The sequence below is a fragment of the Jaculus jaculus genome, chromosome 11, assembly GCF_020740685.1.
Source record: "Jaculus jaculus isolate mJacJac1 chromosome 11, mJacJac1.mat.Y.cur, whole genome shotgun sequence".
Classification (NCBI taxonomy): domain Eukaryota; kingdom Metazoa; phylum Chordata; class Mammalia; order Rodentia; family Dipodidae; genus Jaculus; species Jaculus jaculus.
In genome coordinates this window covers 40,077,385-40,098,886 of record NC_059112.1, presented here as the reverse complement: position 1 = coordinate 40,098,886, position 21,502 = coordinate 40,077,385, and the positions used below count along the sequence as shown (strand labels likewise).

At 49.1% G+C, this 21,502-nt stretch overlaps 1 protein-coding gene across 1 annotated transcript in view; it reads right to left on the bottom strand.

The window, feature by feature from the left end:
- Ccdc149 (coiled-coil domain containing 149) overlaps positions 1-21,502 on the bottom strand; it is a 98,389-nt gene that overhangs the window by 31,699 nt on the left and 45,188 nt on the right. Inside the window, exons 4-5 of the mRNA XM_045161253.1 lie at positions 16,031-16,138; positions 133-249 (exon numbers count right to left, since the gene is read on the bottom strand). Coding sequence (XP_045017188.1) covers positions 133-249; positions 16,031-16,138 — 225 coding nt within the window. The remainder of the gene's footprint in view (positions 1-132; positions 250-16,030; positions 16,139-21,502) is intronic.

Genomic DNA, 21,502 nt, shown 5'->3' with positions numbered 1-21,502 from the left:
AGTGAGCTGAGGAAGGACAGATGAGGTCCAGCCCGCCCTGGGCCTCCTCTGGATGCAGGCCCACGTGTGCCCTGCTTCCCACATGTCTGCCACACGCATGCCTCCCCCGCTGCAGCAGGCCTCGGCGGTCACCTGTTCCTTAGCTCGTTCCAGCTGCTGAACCAAGTCCTCCCGCTCGTGGGCTGCAAAGTGCCTCACACCAATTTCCTCGTCGCCGAGCCTCTGCTTGGCAATTGTCATCCTCAGCAGCTGCATTTTCCATTATTTGGAGAAGGAGCAAGATAAAAGAGAGAATATGGGTGGGTATATACAAATAAAGACTCAAGGATGCTAGACAGAAACTTTGAGAAGATATGGACCCAGAAATAGTGAGAGAAAGTAAAAGACAACTGCTTGTCAGTATTATGAAGATTTAAATTTTTTATCGTAATTTCTGCCTATTCACACTTGTTCATGTACACATAGGGTAAGGTTGGTGACCACCGGGGGGTGGGGGAGGGATCTTGGAAGGTAGATGTGCTGTGGGCCACAGTGAGGAATAAAATTATGGGCCTCATTTGGATTTAGCCAAGATCCAAAATGACCCCAGTGATGGTCAGGCCTGCCGAGATGGGTACACCCCACACCCTGAAAGATCCAAAAGGACCCCAGTTGTGATGGTTGGGCTTGCTGAGATGGGTACACCCCACACTCTGAAAGGCCCAAAATGACCCAGTGATGGTCGGGCCTGTTGAGATGGGTATACCCCACACTCTGAAAGATCCAAAGTGAGCCCAGTGATGGTCAGGCCTGCTGAGATGGGTACACCCTGCACTCTGAAAGACTAGACATTGCTCTCAAGAGCCTGATAAACATCCCCTTCCTAATGTCCATAAGGACTTCCGATGACTTGGATGAAGAACCACCCCAGAGGTGGACTAGCATCAGAACAAGAACAGGCTGCACTGCTTTTAGACGGGGAGAACTAGAGCAAGCTACAGCACAAGCCACCAGGGGAGAGGGTGTCGCTGAGTGAGAGGAGGGTGCATGAACCTCGTGACGGTGCAACGGCCTATGAGGTCGTGGGAGGAGGGACCCCGTGGAGGCCACAAACACAGTTCCATGTGAACGACCGAGTTATACCTGGAAGGCTATGTACCCAACTACGTCCATGCACTGATGTGTTTATTTGAGGGGGTGGTGCGAGTTTGCATGCTGTCTTGTCTTTGTTTTCTAATTTTAAAGTATGTCAGCACAATTTTCACAATATACCTTTATTTATGTCCTTCAATCCATAGGAAGAAAACGAGTCTTCAAAAATGTAATTTTCCACAGATCCCTGCAGAACCCACAGCTTTTCAGACTCCGGAGCAGCCCTGCTGGCAGCTCCAAGCTAGGCAGAGCCACAGCAGGGAACTATGGGAGAGCCCACAGTATCAGAACAGCTTGGCCCGCCCGTTCCAGTGGTTCTTCGGGAGGTCGCAAGCCTGCACTCACTTCTCCCTATGGGGAGCGTGTATGCGGACTCACATGCATGAGGTCCTAGGGATGGTTTCCCCTCTCGCCCAGGAGTGTCCCTCCCCATGCCTTGGAATAGCCTACGTGCTCTTTCTTGCTCCTGCATGAGCCTTAGAGGAACAGTTATCAGAAGAGACAAGGGCTTAACAGCAATGAACTTGGAAAGAAAGGATGGCTGCAGAGAAGCAAAGAGGGCATATATTGGTTACCTTCTGGTTGCTGAGACAAAAAGAGCTGACAAAAATCAGTTCAGGGTAGAAGGCTTTATTTCACCTTACAGTCCATCATGGTGGGGAGGGCGTGGTGGCAGGATCTTGAGGCAGCTGCTCACAGTCAGCACAGTGAGGAAGCAGGGAGTGATGAATGCTGCCTCCCTCCGCCAGTGCTCTCCCATCAAGACAATCCTTTACACGCATGCCCAGAGGCTAGCCTCATCTACATAATCCCTCAGGTGATCCTAGGTCCTGTCAAACTGACCCACATAACATCACAGGATGAGCGTTGGATCCTTACTGGAAACAACTCAGTTGAATTCAACATTCATTTATTTATTGTGTGCTGCGAGCTAAGGCGCCACAGGAATTGTGTGCCTGGGCATTGAACACCTGAGCATTGTATAGCAGGACCAGGTACAACTGCTCAAGGCTGGGCAGAGGATACGGGATGCCTGTGTGCAGGATGCTTGTCTCAATGGAACCTGATAAATCCATCCCTATGGCTCCCAGCTTCCATATTCATGGATTTGCCCACCCAGTGCAACTCATTTTATGTGGAAACTCATGCTCAAGGCCTTCTGTGGTCATTGCTGGACACCAGCAGACAGGAAAGGCATGAGTGGTGACATGCACAGTCCAGCTGAGGTCAGGCGAGGCCACCTTCTGCCTCAGTTTTGGATCTCACACTATAGGTTGATGTCCTACTTAGAGCCACACTGTCCACGTTGCTCTTATCCTTCAATTATTTTGCTGTTACTAAAACCTACACATTTGTGGGCTCAATGTATACTTCGAGATGTAGAGATGCTGTGTGATGGTCATGGGAGAGTGACTGTTAGGTGCAGCCCCTTCAGCCTCTACCATTTTCTTGTCACAAGGGTATTCAAAATCTCCTGCCTGTTCTAAAATACCCAATGCACAGTTGCTAAATACAGTCACCTACTGTGTGAGTGAATATGGAACTTCTCCTCCTCCCTAGGAGTAACCCTGTGCCCAGTGAGCAGCCCCCTCCCCCAGCTCCCTCCCACACCCTCCCCAGTCTCTAATGACCACCCTTCTATTGGTTACCTCTATGAGGACAACCATCCCAACAGGCCAGATATGAGGGAGAGCCCATGGCAGCTCTTCCCGTACTTGATTGTCTTCACGTTACATGAAGTCTGCATTTTGCCCATTTCTAAGACTGCATGGTGCTCTACGATGTGCATCTGTCATGTGCTTTTTATGCTGTCCTTGGGTGGACACTGCACCATGGCTAGCGTCCTGAGGAGTACAGCAATGAGCATGGACATGCAGGCATCTTTTCATGCACTGACCGCCTTCCTTTCGGATATATGCCCACTAGTGTGTTGCTCTAGTTTGTCGTGCACATGTTACTTTTTTTTGAAGTACCACCATATCATTTACACCCCATCAATAGGGTGGCCTCCATGCATGTTGCTGACATGTTAGCTACTGTCCCTAAGGGCTAGAATACTATGGTGTGCCTCATGTGCCTCGTGTGTGAAACCAGCTTCCTCCCAGTCTATGTTCAAGAATAGGGGACACATCAGCTCAGCACAGAGACATTAACGACCCCCGTGAAACACAAGGACTGTCGAGAGAAGCACACAGGACACACAGCTGTGATGACCAGTGACAGTTGCCCTAGCGACTTCTGGCAGGACCAGCCAGTCAGCACTTGGAGTTCAGCCTCCAAGAGGAGCCCACAGCAGAACTGACGCATTCAGCTGAAAGCTGAAGTGGGAAACATCTTTCACGTCGCCTGACGCCTGGCTGGGGATGGCAGGACTCTAAAAGCAGATCTCCAAAATGCACCACAAGGCCAAGAAGCAACACCCGCCAGGGCCTGGGGGCTGGCTCAGGAGCATGCCGGGCTGTGGCAGGAGGCCGCAGGAGGCCTAGCCAAGTCTTGAAAGCCAAGAATTTCCCCTGACTTGTGAAACACCAGACAGAAGGCCTGAACTTGATGCGAAGAAACCCCACCGTGCCTTTCCAGTCACGACCCGCTCCATTGCACTCTTAATTTAGAGTCACCCGATTATGTTTGCTTAATGCCAATTAATTATTAAACATGCTTATTGAGGTCTGACAGCCACGGAGGAGTGCCATCTCTTACATACCAGATGTGGGTTAAGCTTCAATCAATACGTTAACAATCATTTGATGTTTAATGTGCATACAGTATCACCTCACATCGCAGGGCTGCATGGGTTGAAACACTTTATTTTTCAAAGTGAGGCCCAAGTGCTATCATTAGTTGGGTCTGAAATTCAAATGCAGTCAGCAGAAGGGACCTGAAGTGGTCACTGCCACGGGGACATGGAGGGATAGCCCTCCTGCCTTCCTGAGGACAGCTCCTAGAATCTAGTGCCAACTGCTTGGGGCTTCCCACTCTGGCCCCTCAGTCTGTGAGCTGTGCAACCCCAAGAATGTGCCTGAACTTTTCTGGGCATTGGCATCTACCTGGTGAGAACACAGGGGGAAGGAAGCTGGCTGGGGGCCATGAGAGCATAAACTGTGGCCAAGGGGCCAAATCAAGATGTGTTTGGCAAAGAAGGAGAGAGCTGAGAAGAAAAGTCATTCAAAAACCTGAGTCAAGGGCTGAAGAGATGGCTCAGTGGTTACACAGCCTAACAACCTGGGGTTGACTCCCCAGTACCCACATAAAGCCAGATGCACAAAGTGGCACATGCATCTGGAGTTCACTTGCAGCAGCTAGAGGCCCTGGTGTGTCAATCTCTCTCTCTCCTTCTCTCTTTGCAAATAAATAAAGAAAAAAAGAAGTGGTTAAGGCACTTGCCTGCAAAGCCCAAGGACCCAGGATCAATTCCTCAGAATCCATACAAAGCCAGATGCACAGTGGCACATGCATATGGAGTCCATTTGCAGTGGCTGGAGGCCCTGGGTGCCCATTTCTGTCTTCTCTCTCTCTCTCCTCTCTCTCTTTGTATCTCTCTCTCTCTCTCTCTCCTCTCTCTCTTTGTATCTCTCTCTCTCTCTCTCTCTCTCTCTCTCTCTCTTTGTATCTCTCTCTCTCTGCATTTGCAAATAAATAAAATATTTAGAAAACAAACAAGTGATTCTCCTCACTGCTGTGCTGGGAGTGAGGTAGCAGATGACTGAGGTTATATACTCAATGTGGATGTGTTACACTAATAAATCCATCTATGCACAATCATGAAGTGTTTACTTCTCAATAATGCTCCAGCCCGGGAGCCAGCAGACAGCCGTGCATACTGACCAATCTGCAGTTTAAGGACCATCTGGGGATCTGAGCCTCTCCCAGGCCGACAGCAGCCTCTGCCCTCAAGAAGAGAGGGTGGGTGTTCTCTGGAACACAGTGAGTGCTCACTGCCCTCAGGATGGCTTGTGGCCACCATCACCATTGTGGAAATGCAGATACCTGCCCCCAACACACTCCACTAGGAAGTCTGCTGTCTACAGAGCTGGTCACGGCCAAGTTTACCTGGAGCACGCAGGCCGGCCATGTGGACTTCTGCCGTGGGCAATGCCAGGAAGCACTGCTTCCTATGTTCAATGCTGTCAAATGGCATGACAAAGCCACTGCCAGCCCCCCTCCCAATCCCGTGCCAACCAGCCAAGTGGACCAGTACTCCAAACAACACCCACTCTGCCACTGACAGGCACCGCTATTTGCTGATTTAGAGAGAAATAAATGTTTATGAATGAATTATGGGTGTGAGTCTTGGCTTGTGTGTGAGGCCCAGCTGCAGCTGGGATGTGGCCAAGGGACAGGAAATTACCAATGTGGCAGAAGGGCTCTGGGTCCCTTCCCCAACTGCCCACAGACAGGCTCCGTGGACCTCCCCAGACCTCTGGGTCTGAGTGGCTTGCTCTTTCTTTGACCTTGTCTAAGGGACAGCCAGGTGCCAGCAGCGCTCTTCTCCGGGCATTGTGTATTAGCTCCTGCTTTGGTCCGTCCCAGCAGTGTACCACAGGTGAAACAAAAGTGACCTCGTGAGCAGCTCAGGCCCTGTGTGAGTGTCGGGGGGCCCTGTATGAGTGTCGGGGCTATGTACCGCACAAGCCCAGCTCCAGGAGTTTCATTCCCACAACATGAAGACACCTGATGATCTCTCCACCAAGCTTGACAGGGGCGACCCCACTGCAGCCGGCTGAGGTTATGATTCTGGTACAGTGCCCTCTATTTGCCAGGGCTATTGGGCAGGTCCAATGAAAGAACTGCTAATGGGAAGTGGCATTGGCTGCAAGAGAACTTAGCACACAAGACCTGGCTGGGTTGTTTGTTGTGTTGAACCAAGGGCTCTGTACACAGCAGGCAAGTACTAACATTGAGCTAAGCTCCCAGCGCCTCACTTCATTCTCCTTGCTGCTTTTCTCCACATCCTCTCCAATTGCCCTGACCTTCCCAAAAGAACCTTGGTAAAACTGGACATCAGAGAGTCAAAGGCCCCCACGGGCCACTCAGCTGTGCATGACAGAATCCCCATTCCTAGACTGGTATACGCTCAGTTCTAGCTCTAAGCAAACATCATCACTTATAACAAGTTGGTGGCTCCTGTCCTTCCCTCCTCTCCTGGGACTCCCAAGAACACCCTCCCACATACACACACAAATGTGAACACAAATGCCACTTTTGACACTGGTGACAAGAAGTTATCCTCTATAAATGTGTTGGGTCACACCTATAGTGGCAAGCTGCAAGTTACACATGCCCGTTACCAGCTGATTCCTACCCATGACAGACACCTGCAGTGGCTTCTCCTGAACCTGGCTGCCACAGGCTTTGGTGCTATGCTGTGACGCCTTCTTCATTATCTGCCACAGGTGCAGCATAGCAGCCCCTGCAGAACCTGCCCTAGGTTAATGCCTGTTCCAACTTCCCCGAGATCATACACACACACACACACACACACACACACACACACAAAACCTGCTTGCTCCTGCCTCAGGACCTTGGCACCTCATGCCCCCACCACCAATATCTGCCCATCTTCCACACTTTCTTCAGGTCTCTGTGCCCAGACCCTCCCCAGGCACCTGCACCAACGCCATGTTCCAGCTTTCCTGTCAGCCTTGTTTTCGGCTTGGCTCCTGCCATCCCTGCCATCCAATATGGAACACTAACTCTCAGCCCCACGTGATGTGTCTCTAAGAACAGAGTGCCACTCACAGGCACACAAGATCACGGACGGTGACAGAGGCATGGAGCAGTGAGACACCGCCTCCCAGAACCTGGGATTGGGGCTTGCGGGCCCACTCTTTGACTCTGCCAGAGTGAAGGTGTTCAAGGGCAGGGACTCTTAGCTTGGTTTCACGTGCCACCCCCAGGGCACATGTTGATCCCCCTCCAAAAATGTGTGCAGTGAATTGCATCCAGCTGGCCCCACCCCCAAGCAGGTAAGGACTACTGGTATCTGCATTGTATAGATGAGAATGATGGAAACAGAGAAGTCAAGCAACTGCCCTGAGGTCACACAGCTAGGAAGCCCTCAAAGTACTGGCAGAGAGTTCAACCCACACTGCTCCCAGGGCCACTGTCTTTACAGCACCTAGTCCAGAAGTTCCCAAGCGGCTTGGGCCTCTTCTTATCTCAGTGTGCCGTTTAGATAAACTGTACAGGACAGTAAGTTCTGATATCTTACAGAACCAGGTCTGTGCTAACTGACACCGTCTGTGGGATGAATAATGAGTGAATGCCGTTATGGTCACGTGGTCCAGTGAGAGGAATGTGGGCACTGTGTGCTAGAGTGCTTGGAACCCACTGCTCCTGGCACCTCTGTGTAATTAATGCCGACCACATCCAGCAGGAGCTTTTCACCAGAGTGCCCTCTTCTGGGGGGTTCCACTGCGTCAGGACAACACTTTGATACCCGGGGAGCACCCTCCGTCCACTGAGTGCTCCCAGCCCTCAGGGATATCGTGCGCACCAGATCTGAGCCCGCTCTCCTTCTCTGAAATCACCGCGTTCTTCAGTTAGCCGCCTGCAAGCTCATCTTGTTTGGCTGGTGGCTTTGACCTAATTGGTTTGCTCACAGAATCCACCCCGATGTCCCAGTGAGTACTGGTACAACCACAGAAGGGCTTGTGGCTCTACATTGCCAATGCCACACCAAGCAGAGGTGCTTAAAGCCTGTCAGCTGGTGCATTCAAAGCTCATTAAGGGTAGCACCCCATGTTTCTACAATGTCACTGGATTTTTACCTGCCAGTGGGGCTGGGAAGTGTGAGCCCGTGACATGGTTGTCTGCCCACGCTCCCTTACCTCTGACCACACCACAGCGCATTACTGGCCTACGGCTCATGAAATTCCATGATTGCTGAAAGAAAGCCACCATTGCCACTGGCCCAGAAGACCCGTGGACACACTCATCATATCAGGCGCTCCCTTCACGGGGTGTAGAGCATGTTAGAAGCTTCCAGAAACTGCACCAGAGCAATGATGCTCAGTGCTGGCCACATGTGGGAGGTAACGAGGAGGGCCAAGCTCTGGAGCTCCACGTGCCACTTGTAGGCAACAGGCTTGTCACGTGGGTCACTGTCTCTACAGAGGGCAACCCAATGACATCCCTGGATATAGTGTGCATACAGGACGGAAGCTTAAGATTCCTGGTGACATTCTGGCCCAAGAGCATTTCAGACAACATGGCCCATGACATATTAAAGCTAGTGACTCTTCCTGTCACGTGCCTACTGCAGTGAGGGGCTGAACAGTCATACCTGGTCCTGGCCCCTTTCCTCATTGCTGGGACCAAATATTTCACAAGACGTAACTTAAGGGAGAGAGGGTTTCTTTACATTTTTAATGTATTTTTATGTTTTATTTATTTGATGGGGGGGCAGATAAAGAGAGAATGGGCACACCAGGTCCTACAGCCACTGCAAACAAACTGCAGACATATGCGCCACCTTGTGCATCTGGTTTATGTGGTGGCCTGATGTTTGTCATGACACTGGTTCTTAGGCCAAGAAAGCTGGCCCGGTGCCACAAGCCAACCCTCTGTGAGGCAGCGGGCTCACTAGCTCCCCTCTGGCAACTCACAATGTCCTCTGTGGGTTTTGTTGTTTGCCTTCCTCACCCATGAATTCTCAGAGATGTACTACCTGTGCTGCACTTCCCTTACTCTGAGCTCTTCTACATGCTCAGAGGGGAGGCCAGCAGAGCTGAGATATGAAAGCCAGCTACCACCAGCTTGCCACACAGTGGTGGTGGTGGTGGTGGGGTCTTCCTACAGAAGTGGTCCTTTTCCCTCAAAGATAAACATACTGAAAAGCCCTGGTCACCCAAAGTCTGAGGACAGCTTTTCCCGGGATGACTAGTGGTCAGGAGCCCTCCTTCCCCACTCATTAACTTTTAAAAACTAACTTTATTTGCACATGTATGTGGATGCACGCATGTTTATATGTGGGTGGGTGCATGTGTGAGTACATGCATGTAGGTCAGAGGCAAATCTCAGTGCTAATCCTCAGGAGCAGGCCACATCTTTTTACAATGGGATCTCTCATTGACTATCACTCATCAGTTAGCTAGACTGGCTGGTCAGTGAGCTCCAGGGATCGTCTTGTCTCCACCTCCCCAGTGCTGAGATTACAGGGGTATTACACCATGCCTGGCATTTCTGCATAGGTTCTGGGGAATCAAGTCTTCATGTTTTCAAGGAAAACACTTTACACACTGAGCCATCATTTTTAAGGAAGGGTCAGTTACTGGTAAGCTTGTCTTGTCATAGCTCTCAACCAGTTAGGGTTAGTCTAGGGGACCATAAAATTCTTGGGCAGAAGGATAACAGATGGTAATAGGTCACAAGGCCACCATGCCACAGGGTCCCCCACTCACGTATGTGCTAAGCTGTCAGAGCTGGGGTGAGATGCTGCTAGGAGATGCCTGCGGTGCACAGGGTCCCGAGACTCCAGCTGAACAAATGGAAAACCACTCTCCCCGAAAATCTCCAAGGCAGATCATTTCCTGTCACTTCAGTTCTCAAGTACACTTCACATCCAAGGTGGCTTCCACAGATGGCAAAGGAGAAGAGAAACTGTGAAAATTGTGTCACAGAGATAAAGCCTTCCTGTAGTCAGGAAATACTGTCCTCTGCCTCAGAGAAGGACTCACTGCAGGCACCAAGTGGGTTGAGCAGATCAGGGCCTCTGGCCATCATGGTGTCCCTCTGTCTTCACCCCTGTGCAGGCTTTCAGAGGGCTCCAGGCCTGCACTGTGCTTTGGCCCTTGTTGAAAAATTGCCCTGCTAGCACCCTTTTCTGGATTTCTTTCTTTTTTTAAAAAAATATTTTATTTATTTATTTGAGAGAGGGAAGAAGGGAGAGAGAGAGAGAGGAAGAGACAGATAGAGAAAGAGAGAATGGTCACACCAGGGCCTCCAGTTACTGCAAATGAACTCCAAATGCATATGCTATCTGGCTTATGTGGGTACTGGGGAATCGAACCTGGGCCCTTAGGCCTCACAGGCAAGCATCTTAACTACTAATCCATCTCTCTAGTCCTTTCTCTGGATTTCTGAAGTACTTCAACACATCACAAAGTAAGCTGCTGATTCCAGAGTGGAGACACTACGCTTGCTTCCCCTCTCTCTCCCCTTCCTCTCTCCCTCCCCCATCCCACCCCACCGGGTAGCCCACTCGGTCCTCCCTCAGCTCCCTCCCGAGTGCTGGGATTACAGGCCCGGCCGCCACCGCCAGGCCCTTCGCTGTGCCGCTGACTCCTTTTATTCCTTAATTTTATTCACCCCATTCCTTCATTTGAGGTTTATTAAATAAGGTCTCTGTGTTGGGAGCTAAGAAGTGTTGGGCAGCACAGAGCAAGTATTCATCTTCAAAGTGCTGCCCTCTGGCCCTGTGGAGGTCACATGAAGGCCAGTGCCTCCAGGGGCACCTCAGGTACAGCAAGCTCACACCAGGCTGCCACCCGAGAGCTGGCAAAGGCTACTTCTAACCAATGACCTCAACGATGAGCCGAGGCATGATGGGAAGTCAAGGGAGGACTGTCTCAGACCAGCAGAAGCCAGTGAAAGGGCCTGCGACACGGAACAGCACAGTGAGCGGCACACGCTGGCAAGGCAGTCACTGGGGAAGGCAGCAGGGATCAGGACATGGGCACCTGGCATGCCACAACCACGAGGCAGGCTGCATCTGGATGGTGGCAGGAGGGTGGGAGGCATGTGTGATGTGATGAACCAAACATACTAAAATAAAAGCATAAATAAAGATAACAACAGTGACTGAGGCGATGTCTCCGTGGGTAAAGTGTTTTCTGGAGTTTGGATGGCCAGCACCCACATAAATGCCAGGTTGTAACGGTGGCCTGCCTATAACCCGGCACCCAGGAGGTGGAGAGGGGATGCTAGGACAAGCAGGATGGACTAGCAAAACCAGCGATCTCTGGTTTCAACTGAGAGCCCCGACTCAGTAAACAAAGTGGAGAGTGGGGCTGGAGAGATAGCTAAATGGTTAAGCACTTGCCTGTGAAGCCTAAGGACCCCGGTTCAAGGCTCAATTCCCCAGGACCCACGTTAGCCAGATGCACAAGGGGGTGCATGCATCTGGAGTCGCTTGCAGTGGCTGGAAGCCCTGGCATGCCCATTCTCTCTCTCTGCCTCTTTCTCTCTCTCTGTCTGTTGCTCTCAAAGAAATAAATAAAATAAACAACAACAAAAAATTTTTAAAAAAAGAAAATAGAGAGTGACTGAGGAAAACACCCAGTGTCAAACTCTGGCCTTCACACACATGCAAGCACACATACACACCACACAAAAGTTAAAAAAATTTTTTTGAATTAGAATATTTTTTTTGAGATCGGGTCTCCCTCTAGTCCAGACTGACCTGGAATTCACTATGTAGTCTCAGGGTGGCCTCGAACTCATGGTGATTCTCCTACCTCTGCCTCTTGAGTGCTGGGATTAAAGGCATGCACCACCATGCCCAGCTTTGAATTAGAATTTTTTAATACAACTGAAACCACACAAAAACATAAAAAAAAAGAACACATGAGAAAACAAAGATGGCAAGGTCTTAGCCCGGTCTACCACACACACCCAGCCTCACCCAATGCACACTTTCACCTTGGTGTTGAGGGTGACCTGGCCAGGAAGATGGTGACTGTGTCTCAGAGGGGCACAGAAATAACTTCTAGGGCAGCTCCATGACTTCCCATGCAAGTGGGAAAATGGTGCCTGGGGCTCATGGCATTGGTCTTGTTTTTGTGGGGCAGTGAGAAGCCAGATTCTGAGTGGGGTTTGGTGAACTAGAGAACACCCTTCCAGCACCTTCTGACAGGCAGATCACTTCATGGGCCATGAAGGAGTCACTCAACCCCAAACCTCCAGTGAGAAAATCAAGTTGACAAGTACCTGCAGCTGCCAGAAGAAAGAGCTGGCACTGCAGCAAGTCATGGCTTTCTGACTGTGACTCTGCACATGGAGTGTCAGCCCGGGCCCAGCCGTACTACCCACACTACACATACACTACAGACTACACACACACAACACACTACCTATTTCTTTTCTTGAAATATCTATTGCCAACATCAGTTCCAAAAATTTATTATGTTTAAAAAGCACAAAGAGGCTGGGTGTGGTGGCACAAGCCTTTAATCCCAGCACTCGGGAGGCAGAGGTAGGAGGGTCACTGTGAGTTCAAGGCCACCCTGAGACTACAGAGTTAATTCCAGGTCGGCTTGGGCTAGAGTGAGACCCTACCTTGAAAAACAAAAACCAAACAAGTAAAAAACAGTTGTGGAGGTTGGAGAGATTGCTCAGTGGTTAAAGGCACTTGCTTGCAAAGCCTACTGGCCTTGGTTTCATTCCTTGGGACTCACATAAAGCCAGAAGCACAGCTGCACATGCGTCTGAAGTTCATCAGTGGCAGGAGGCCCTGACATACCCATATTTTCTCTCTCTCTCATAAATAAATAAAATATAAAAAGAAACAGTGTGGTGGCATGTCTCTCAGAACTGGGGAGAACAAGACAGAAGAATCATTGGGGAGTGCTGACTAGTAAGTCTTGCCTAAACCAGTGAGCTCCAGGTTTGGTGAGAGATCTTGTCTCAAAACATAAGAGAAAGCACAATTGAGGAAGACTCCCAGTATTGACTTCTGGCCTCCTCAGGCCTGTACACCCACATGAATACACACCCATACACATGTGTGTGCCCACACATATATGCACACTTACAAAATAACAAAAAGGAAAGAGAATGAATGTGTACATTTTACTTATTCTCCAGAAAACCTTGCCCTGCCATATGGCTGGAGAAAGTGACTGACAAGACACATCCATTGGTCACTGACCCCACACCTACGTTACAGTGCTTGAGTGTGCCTAACACTGCATCAACCACACGGAGCCCTGATGAGCTAATCAACAAGAACCTTCTCAGCGCATTCTTTCCCACGCTCTGTCATGACCAAGAATAATTAAAACCCAATGCTCCAAATGTATGTTAAGTATAGGAAATTTAAAAGTTTCTAGGGCAAGTAAAGAAGGCTTAGTCCATATTCCATTATTGTGACAAAACACTAGAGGCTGGGTACTTTATAGAGTAAAGAGGTTTGTTCAAACCATGGCTTCTGAAAAGGGCCCCATGGCCATAGCAGCACGGCAGATGTCATTATGTGGCCAGAGAGTATGTTATCAGAGTTACTGGGGTCAAAGCATGAGCAGCTCTAACAAGCTAGGTTCAGTCACTCATCCTCAATAGGTGAACTAAACAGACATGTAATAATAAAAAGCAGAGTAAGGAAATGTACCCTATATGGCCACATTGGAAAGAGGAACAAAGAGGCCCAGTGATTCGGCCTCCCCCATCCCAAGCCCACTTTTCTGGTCCTGTCATGAGGTTGGGCTTAAGTAGAAGGTGAGAGGTATGCATAGCTAAGCAGTGCTGGCCAAGGTAGCCCATCATGACTGCCAGCTCTTTCTCCTACAGGTGGGCTGATAGATCATCAGCGCCATGTGAATCCTCTGGTCCCAGAGTCCAGCTCCTCCTCTGGCTGGCACCAGTATGCTGGGGAATCTCAAGTCCTTGGGGTCCACTGTCTCAAGAGTCTGATAGCACAAGGGAGAGGTACAAGTGTCTCTGGAATATCTTCCTTTCTGTCAGGAGGTGACAGGTGGAAGAGAAACAGAGAAGAAGCAAAGAGTGGGAAGGGGCCAAGCTCTCTTGAGTAATGGTGGCCCCTGTGGAACAGAGCCACTTCTGAGAAGCCTCACTCCAGGAGCCCCATATTAACCACTTCATGCGGTGGTCAGGGCCCAGTCCCCTTCTGCTGGGCTCCATTCTTAAAGGTTAAAGGTTCCAACATCTTTCAATGTTGTAACAGTGGAGATGAACTTTCCAGCATATAAAAACCTCTGTGCGTGCGTGCGTGCGTATTTGGGGGTGGGGGAGGTTAAACCAGATCCGGATCTGGGGTGGGTGTTTGGGGGTGGGGGAGGTTAACCTAGATCCAGATCTGGTGTGTGTGTGTGTGTGTGTGTGTGTGTGTGTGTGTGTGTGTGTGTGTTTGGGGGTGGGGGAGGTTAAGCCATATCCGATCATCTCAGCTTCCCTGCGCAGCACCTGCACTAAGATCCACTCTCCGGCCAGCAGCAGACACAGACTTGTGAGATTTACGCAAGCTGCCTCTCCCCCTCCCAATCTCCACAGACGCAACAGGCACCCCCAATGTGCTCAGGTCCGTGACTCTAATCCTCAGCCCCTGCCCCCAATCTCACAGTGAAGGTATCCAGGCTTTGTTAAAGAATGCTGCCTGGCCCCAGTCAAAGGCATCAAGTCCATGCTCCCACCTCGGGCCCTAGGTGGAGACATGGCATTCCCAGCCTTTCACCCCTGAAGGAGGGAGGGATTCCAGATAGCTGGATCATACAGGCTTAGGTCATAGGTGCCCAACTTCCCCTCATGTGCCACACAACCTGTGCCAGGCCCCTCCTTCCCAGTGTAAGATTCCCATTCCCTCTCCCTCCTTGGCTGCCTTATAACCACCAATCTTCCTGTGCTGAGCGTTCAGAAGCCTCGTTCCCGTCCCTTCCCTTTAGATTCCACTGTTCTCTTGTCTGGTGTCAAATACAGAAAGAGTTCACCTCATAGTTCTCTTGATGCCAACCTTCTAAGCGTCCTTTCTGATCTCTCACTGGAGAAGAGTTGTCTCTTAGGCAACCATCTCCCAAACAGCTCTAAGTATTTAAAAAGTGTCTTTTTTTTTTTTCTATGAGAGACAGTGAAAGTGAGAGTGAGAAAGAAAGAGAAAGAGAATTGGTGCACCAGGACTTCCAACCACTGAAATGGAACTCCAGATGCATGTGCTGCCTGTGAGCCTGTGCAGCCTTGCACTCTTGTGTCCCCTTGTGTGTCTGGTGCATGAGATCTGGAGAGTCAGACATGGGTCCTTAGGGTTTGCAGGCAAATACTTTAACCACTACGCCACCGCTCTAGTCTAGCATTTATTTCATAGAGTGACCATCTTTCAAAATAACCAACACTTCTCTGCAAAAATGAAAGCCACCGTAATTTGTCAAGGAAGTTGGTAACGTCTAGGAAACAACTCCCCAAGAGCGTGCCCCTGAACACTTGCACACACACACTAGTTTTCTTGAGTCAAAATCCAGCACCATTTGTGTTGCAGAAGCCGCCTCTGGCGAGAAGTTGAAGACACATCCATCTCAGCAAAACAGGAAATTATTTGGGGGGACAGAATTAAACTTGGGTAGCTTTTTTTCCCTTTTTCAATTGTAGTATTGTTCACAGCCTCAGCTGGGAGAGAGTGAGTGTCCACATTTAGCTTGGAGTTTATGAGTTCATATTTTATAATTAACGTTGCCAACAGGGGAGTTTGATTAATACCGAGCAGTGGATTTTGAGCAATGTTCCATACAAATTGCCAAATTTAGCAATAAAATAAATTGGTTATGTGAACATAATTAGTAGGATGACTACTTAAAATTCAAAACTGAATGTGAATAATTCCAAATCATCTGAGCCACAAATCCATTATCTGTATGGAAGGGGAGAAGTATTCCATTCGGGTTTTATTTTGCCCTCCACCACGTTATCCACCACGCTGAACATAATGAAACTTCTACGATGGGTTGGGACAATATTTTACAGAACCCAGAGAGACACACATACACACAAGTGCACACACAAAATCAGTGTAATAAAGATAGGAAATGCTAGATTGTGAATTTCCATTGCAAATGTAAAAATCCACAGCAAGATTCTCCACCAACACTGAAGCACATTTCCTGATGCGTCTCACACACACAGATACCTGTAAGGCACAATCGCACAGGCGAGCTCTTCCCTTCAACATCCCTCATACCTTATTGTCACCCTGGACTTCTCCAAGCCTTTGCTGAAGTTCTTTAATTTCTTCTCCCAGATGTTTATTTCGGTCCTGAGAATCTCTTAAGAGCTGTGCAAGATTAGCCTGGAAAAATATCAACACATCACAGCAGCAGTGAGAAACCGGCATGGATAACTGCTGGCCTTCCTGATTTGTGGAGCTCAGCTGGCCCCACAGAGGCCACGAGGGAGAAGAAACATGTGAGGGGACAGCGCGGAAGCCACGCCAGTCGGTGCAGTGTGGGAAATGCAGTGGGCAGCATTCTCCCTCTGGGGGGAGGAGGGGTCCTTTGTTTCCACAGGGCTCACAAAGGGCACTGGGCAGATAATGGAGGAGCCAGCTGGTCATATTTGACTATTTTAAACATTTCCTAAGAGGTTATCACTGAAACAACTATCTTGAAAATGGGCTGGTGTTCAATTACACAGTTTGGGCCAACAATGTAGGAAAGCCTTCATTTTCTGATTTCGTCACTTGCATCTTTCCCTGCTTCCATCACAATTCTAGAAGGTGGCCACACAGGAGGGCCATTGGCGCACAGCCATTCCAACATCAGGGTGCAGAGGGGTGGTTCTTCCATCTCTTGGACTAACGCTCACCTCCTCCTTTCTTTATGCTAGTTCAATGTGGTACCAAACTCCAGGCCACTGCTTACCGTTCCCACCTCCAGGACATCACCTCTCCCAGACTTGGGATCATACCCCTATGTGTGACTCTCTTGGCCAGCCAGCTAGCTGCGTCCCTTTGCCCAGAGCAGAGCTGCAGGTCCCCTTCTCTCATACACCCACTCCTCTCCAGGTTCCCCTGAACTCCTGACTCCCCCACCAAGCTGTATGCTCGATCCACTCCACTTGTCCTTCTGCCCTGTCTCCTGCTCTGCAGGGAACCCTTATTGTGTTCAGCATAACGGGTTCCGACTGTCACCCCACCAGTCATATTCTTAGCTAACTTTAGCACAGACATGACCGATGGGTAAAGGGTGGAAATGGTGGTGTCACACCGATGGCATAAGGAAAGGCGTCTGAAAGACTCAGCACTAGGGGTGAGGAAACAAGCAAGCTGACAGGTTTCAGCATTCAAGGAAGTGAAGGAGCAGAGCACAGGGCTGGGGATTCGGCTCCGCGGTTAAGGCATTTGCCTTCAATGCCTAACGACTCAAGTTAGATCCCTCAGTACCCTAGTACAGCCAGGTGCACAAAGTGGTGCATGTGTCTGGAATTCATTTGCAGAGACTGGAGGTCCTGGTGTGCCCATTCCCTGCCCCCTTGCAAATAAAGAAATAAATATATATATATTTTTTAAAAAGATTGGTCTGTAGATTCCTTCATGTGAATGCTGAGGAAGCCCAAATCCAGAAGTATTCATGAATAGTCAAAGACTTCCATGCTAATACTTTGGGGAATAATTGTGTTGGGTAAAAAGAGAAGAAAGGAAAAGACTGGACAGATGAATCCATCCCCGACTCCCCACTACCCTGCCTCCACTGCTCATTGCTTATAACGTCCTTCTGTCTCTACCGTCAAGGTCCTCCCGACCTACACACTCCCCTTGCACCCACACACCAGGCCTGATTCCATCTCAGTGTTCACTCACGCTGTCCTCTCTGTGGGAACCTCCTCCCCTGTCACCTCCTTGAGGCTTTTGCACAGAGGTCAGCACCCCCACAGAGCCCCCCTGGACCATCGATTTAACACGGCCACCTTCCCCTATGCTGTTTTGCCTTTTGTCCAGCGCGCGTGCCATCTTCTAACTTACCATATAATTCACTTCATGCTTTACTGCTTACTGTTTATTTCCTGTCTCCCTCTCCTTGCTGAAACATAACTTCCATGAAGGGCGTGGGACTTGGCTTTCTCTCCTCCTTTCTCCCAAGCTCCAGCAGCTGCGCCACGACACTGCTAACATGGCAGAGGAGACGCGGAGCTACAGGTTGTGGTCTTAGCCCCAGCAGGGACCTGGGGACCCAGCAAGGAGCACCAAGAACCGAAACAAGCACCTTGCTTTGATAAACCTTTGTCCCCACAGGCTCTGATCTCCTCTCTGGAAACACTGCTCCATAACACAATCTCATTTCTCAGCCCCAAATTTTCAAAACATCTTACTTCCTATTTTCCCAGAATTCTGTTCTCTAGGATAAAAAGTTGACAATGGGTAAGAAAACTTTACCCACATTCCGTAGGTAGAAAAACAAAGGTACCACTGGCATAGAAAATGTCCCCTGGGTGGAATCAAAGTTACATCTTGTTGCTGTCACTGGCTGGGCAGGTGGCCTGCATGAGTTCCCATCTGTAGAATGGGCTAGCAGCACACCTTCCACATAGCACCCCGACACCCAAACAATGCACACAGACTTGCAACCCCGGGCTCACACCACCCAGAAGGTCCTGCTAGAAGCCCTAACAGACCATACCCGGTGACTCCGACTCAAGCACACAGTGGATGGAGTAGTGGAAAGGTAGCAGGTGTCGCCCGGGACACAGCTGACTCTGTGGTCATTCTTCACTCACATCTTCATGAATGTTAAAGGGCCTCCTTTGTGTTAGAGACCTTCTTAGAGCTAGAGATGAAGCACTGAGCAGTGCACACACATCTTGTGAGCCCACACCTGACAGATTACATTAGGGTCACATTATATTGCACTAGAATGAGCAGGGACTCACAGGACAGGGATTTAGCACTCTGGAGGAAAACAAAGTGAACATGGGAATAGAGTGTGAGAAGAAGGTCCTCCTGAGACCAGAGTGAGGAAACATTCCCAACAGGGCATGCACACCCTGCCACATCTCAAAGTTCCGGGCAGAACAGTAAGGCCACAGAGCAGGCTGTCTGTGGTGGCCAGGAGAGATGCTCTTGATTGGCACTTTCTGGTTCCTTCCAAGGTAGTGGCCTCTGCCTTTACTCCACCAAACTCCAGAATGTCCCCAGGTATTAATAGCTCATAGATTTCTTAGTAAGCCATGGCACCTGCGACCCCTCCCTCTAACATGGAGGGACTGGCACCATGCAGGATGGACTGCTTTTTCTAATCTTCCCTTTTCAATCAATAAGGACTTGAGACCCTGGGGTGTAAAGGGGGGCACTCTGGAGTAGGGTGGGAAGTCCTTGCAGTAGCTAAACCAGAGCAACCCTACCTACCAGTGGTGAAGACCAGCGTTCTTCAATCCATCGCAGATCAATGCTTTTGTAGTTGCAAATCAATATGAATTATGGTGAAAATGAATTTAAGAAGACAGCCAGATAAAATGCCAAGTGTTTATTGTTAAGTTCAACAGACATAAAATCATGCTGTCAGATTGTTCTAAATGCCTCTGAAAGCCTGCTCTCAATTTCTGTCTTTATCTTGTCATGAACTACAACTAGGTTGCATCCTGGCACTGAACCTGGGGCCTCACGCTGAAAAGCACAGCTCGGTGCTCCTGGGTATTTAGATGTAGGGAAGGACTGGCACCAAAAATAAACACAGTCAAAGATCCAGAAAAACCAGGGGCAGAGGCCAGAACTGTTATAGGAAACAGCCAACACTGTGATTATGAAACATTATTTACTCTGCAGCTCAGATGAAAAGAAGGCTACCAAAATATAGCCAGGCACTTGTTCATTACCCACAAACAATGGTCAGTTGAAATCATAGCATCTCCAAGCTGTGTGTTCACAGTAAATCTGCCCTAGCCTTGAACTTGACCTCTGGAGTCACCTAAAGGAGAAGGATCCAACTGTCTTAAAGCAGATGACTATAATTTTCTCTCATACTGAACAGGTGGGGTTGTCAACACAAAGTCATTTCTATTCAACCCTTCCACCTCCTCAACTCCAAAACAGGAACTTTGAAAACCAAAAAATGACTTCTTCTAGGGTACCTAATTCCTTGACATATGCCTTAAAGAATAACAATTAAAAAAAAAAAAAGGTAGTACATTTCAAAGAGCTCAGAATAGAGGAGGAAAGTTCACACAATTCTTCTGACCAAAAATAACACCCATGACTCACGCACACTCGATCCAACAAATCCATCAAGTGAGCCAGCGGTGCCTGCTTGTAATTTATCAGCTATGCAGAGTGCTTTGTCTGTATGTTATTGAGAAGGACTCTGTGACCATCGGTTTGGAATAGCGGCACTCTGTGAAGAAAATGTCAGGGAGAACATAGCAACCAGCGAGGGTATCACAGGGAAAGAAAACAGGCCCAGGAGAGTATCTTGCCAGACCAGGGGTGGGGGTTGGGTAGCACCCCTAGCAAGACATGAAAAGGTTTACAAAACAGCCTCTTTTAAATATTCATATAGGACCTGGGCCCACATTAAAGGCTGACATTTTCATCATGATACTAGGAATGCTGAATATAGTGAGAGACTGCATCCTTGTCTCTCTTGTTAGCAGCTTGTCAAAATTGTGGTGAAGATGGAGGGAAGAGAGATTTGATGGAACTAACACAAGGAGGGTTGAGGCCAAAAGGCTACTGCGTTCTGGAGACCCTTGCCTTTGACAAGTAGCAGCTCCAGACCCTGTCAGGATGGATGCACACCCAGGCATGCTGTCCAGATCAGCTCTTGCTATGACCACAAGGATGCTGTGCACTGGTCCGACAGCCACACCTCCTGACAGCTGGTGCTGGGGCACACAGCCTGTGCTTTTCACACGAACCTCTTGGCTACCTTTTGTGGAGATTCTCCTTGAGGCAGTTTAGGCTCCTTTTTACAATTTTGCTGCATCCTAAGCCCTAGTCTGGCCTCTGCCACCTCCTAACCCCATTGCAAATGCCAGGAAATGTTCACTGTATGCTGACCATAGATGTTGCCTTACTTTTGTGCTCACATGAACTGGTGGGAAGTTTTCAAATATAGTTGTGTATCATATTTGGCAATGGCCATCACTATTAATGCCTGCCTTCAATAAGTCATTGACACTGGCTCCACAGGGAAGGGCTTCAGCATACTTGCTGCAGAAAAACCCTCACCTTTTCAGCTTGGGAGAAGACCCACTGGAAACCATTTTTCTGTCTGCTGTTAGAAGTGGTGTGATACAGAATAGGAGCAAGGTAACTTTTTTTTCTTTCTAATAGATAGTTAGCTGGGGACAGGCCCATGAAAAATATGGACACCACCTACTTTGCCTGCTCTGACAGGACTAGAACCTGCAGTCTGATCTAGTCATATTCAACCGCTCCTCAGTAACAGCTTCTTGCTTCTTCCTCAACTGTTCCTGGGCTCAGCACACCTGTAGGCTGGCCCTTCCTGAGTTCTTGAACACATAAATCCTTTCATTACACACCTGAGCCTGGGAATGAGGCTCATTTATTTAATTTTTATTTATTTATTTATTTATTTATTTATTTATTTATTTATTTATTTATTTATTTCGAGGTAGGGTCTCGCTCTAGCCCAGGCTGACCTGGAATTCACTATGCAGTCTCAGGGTGGCCTCAAACTCACAGTGAACCTTCTACCTCTGC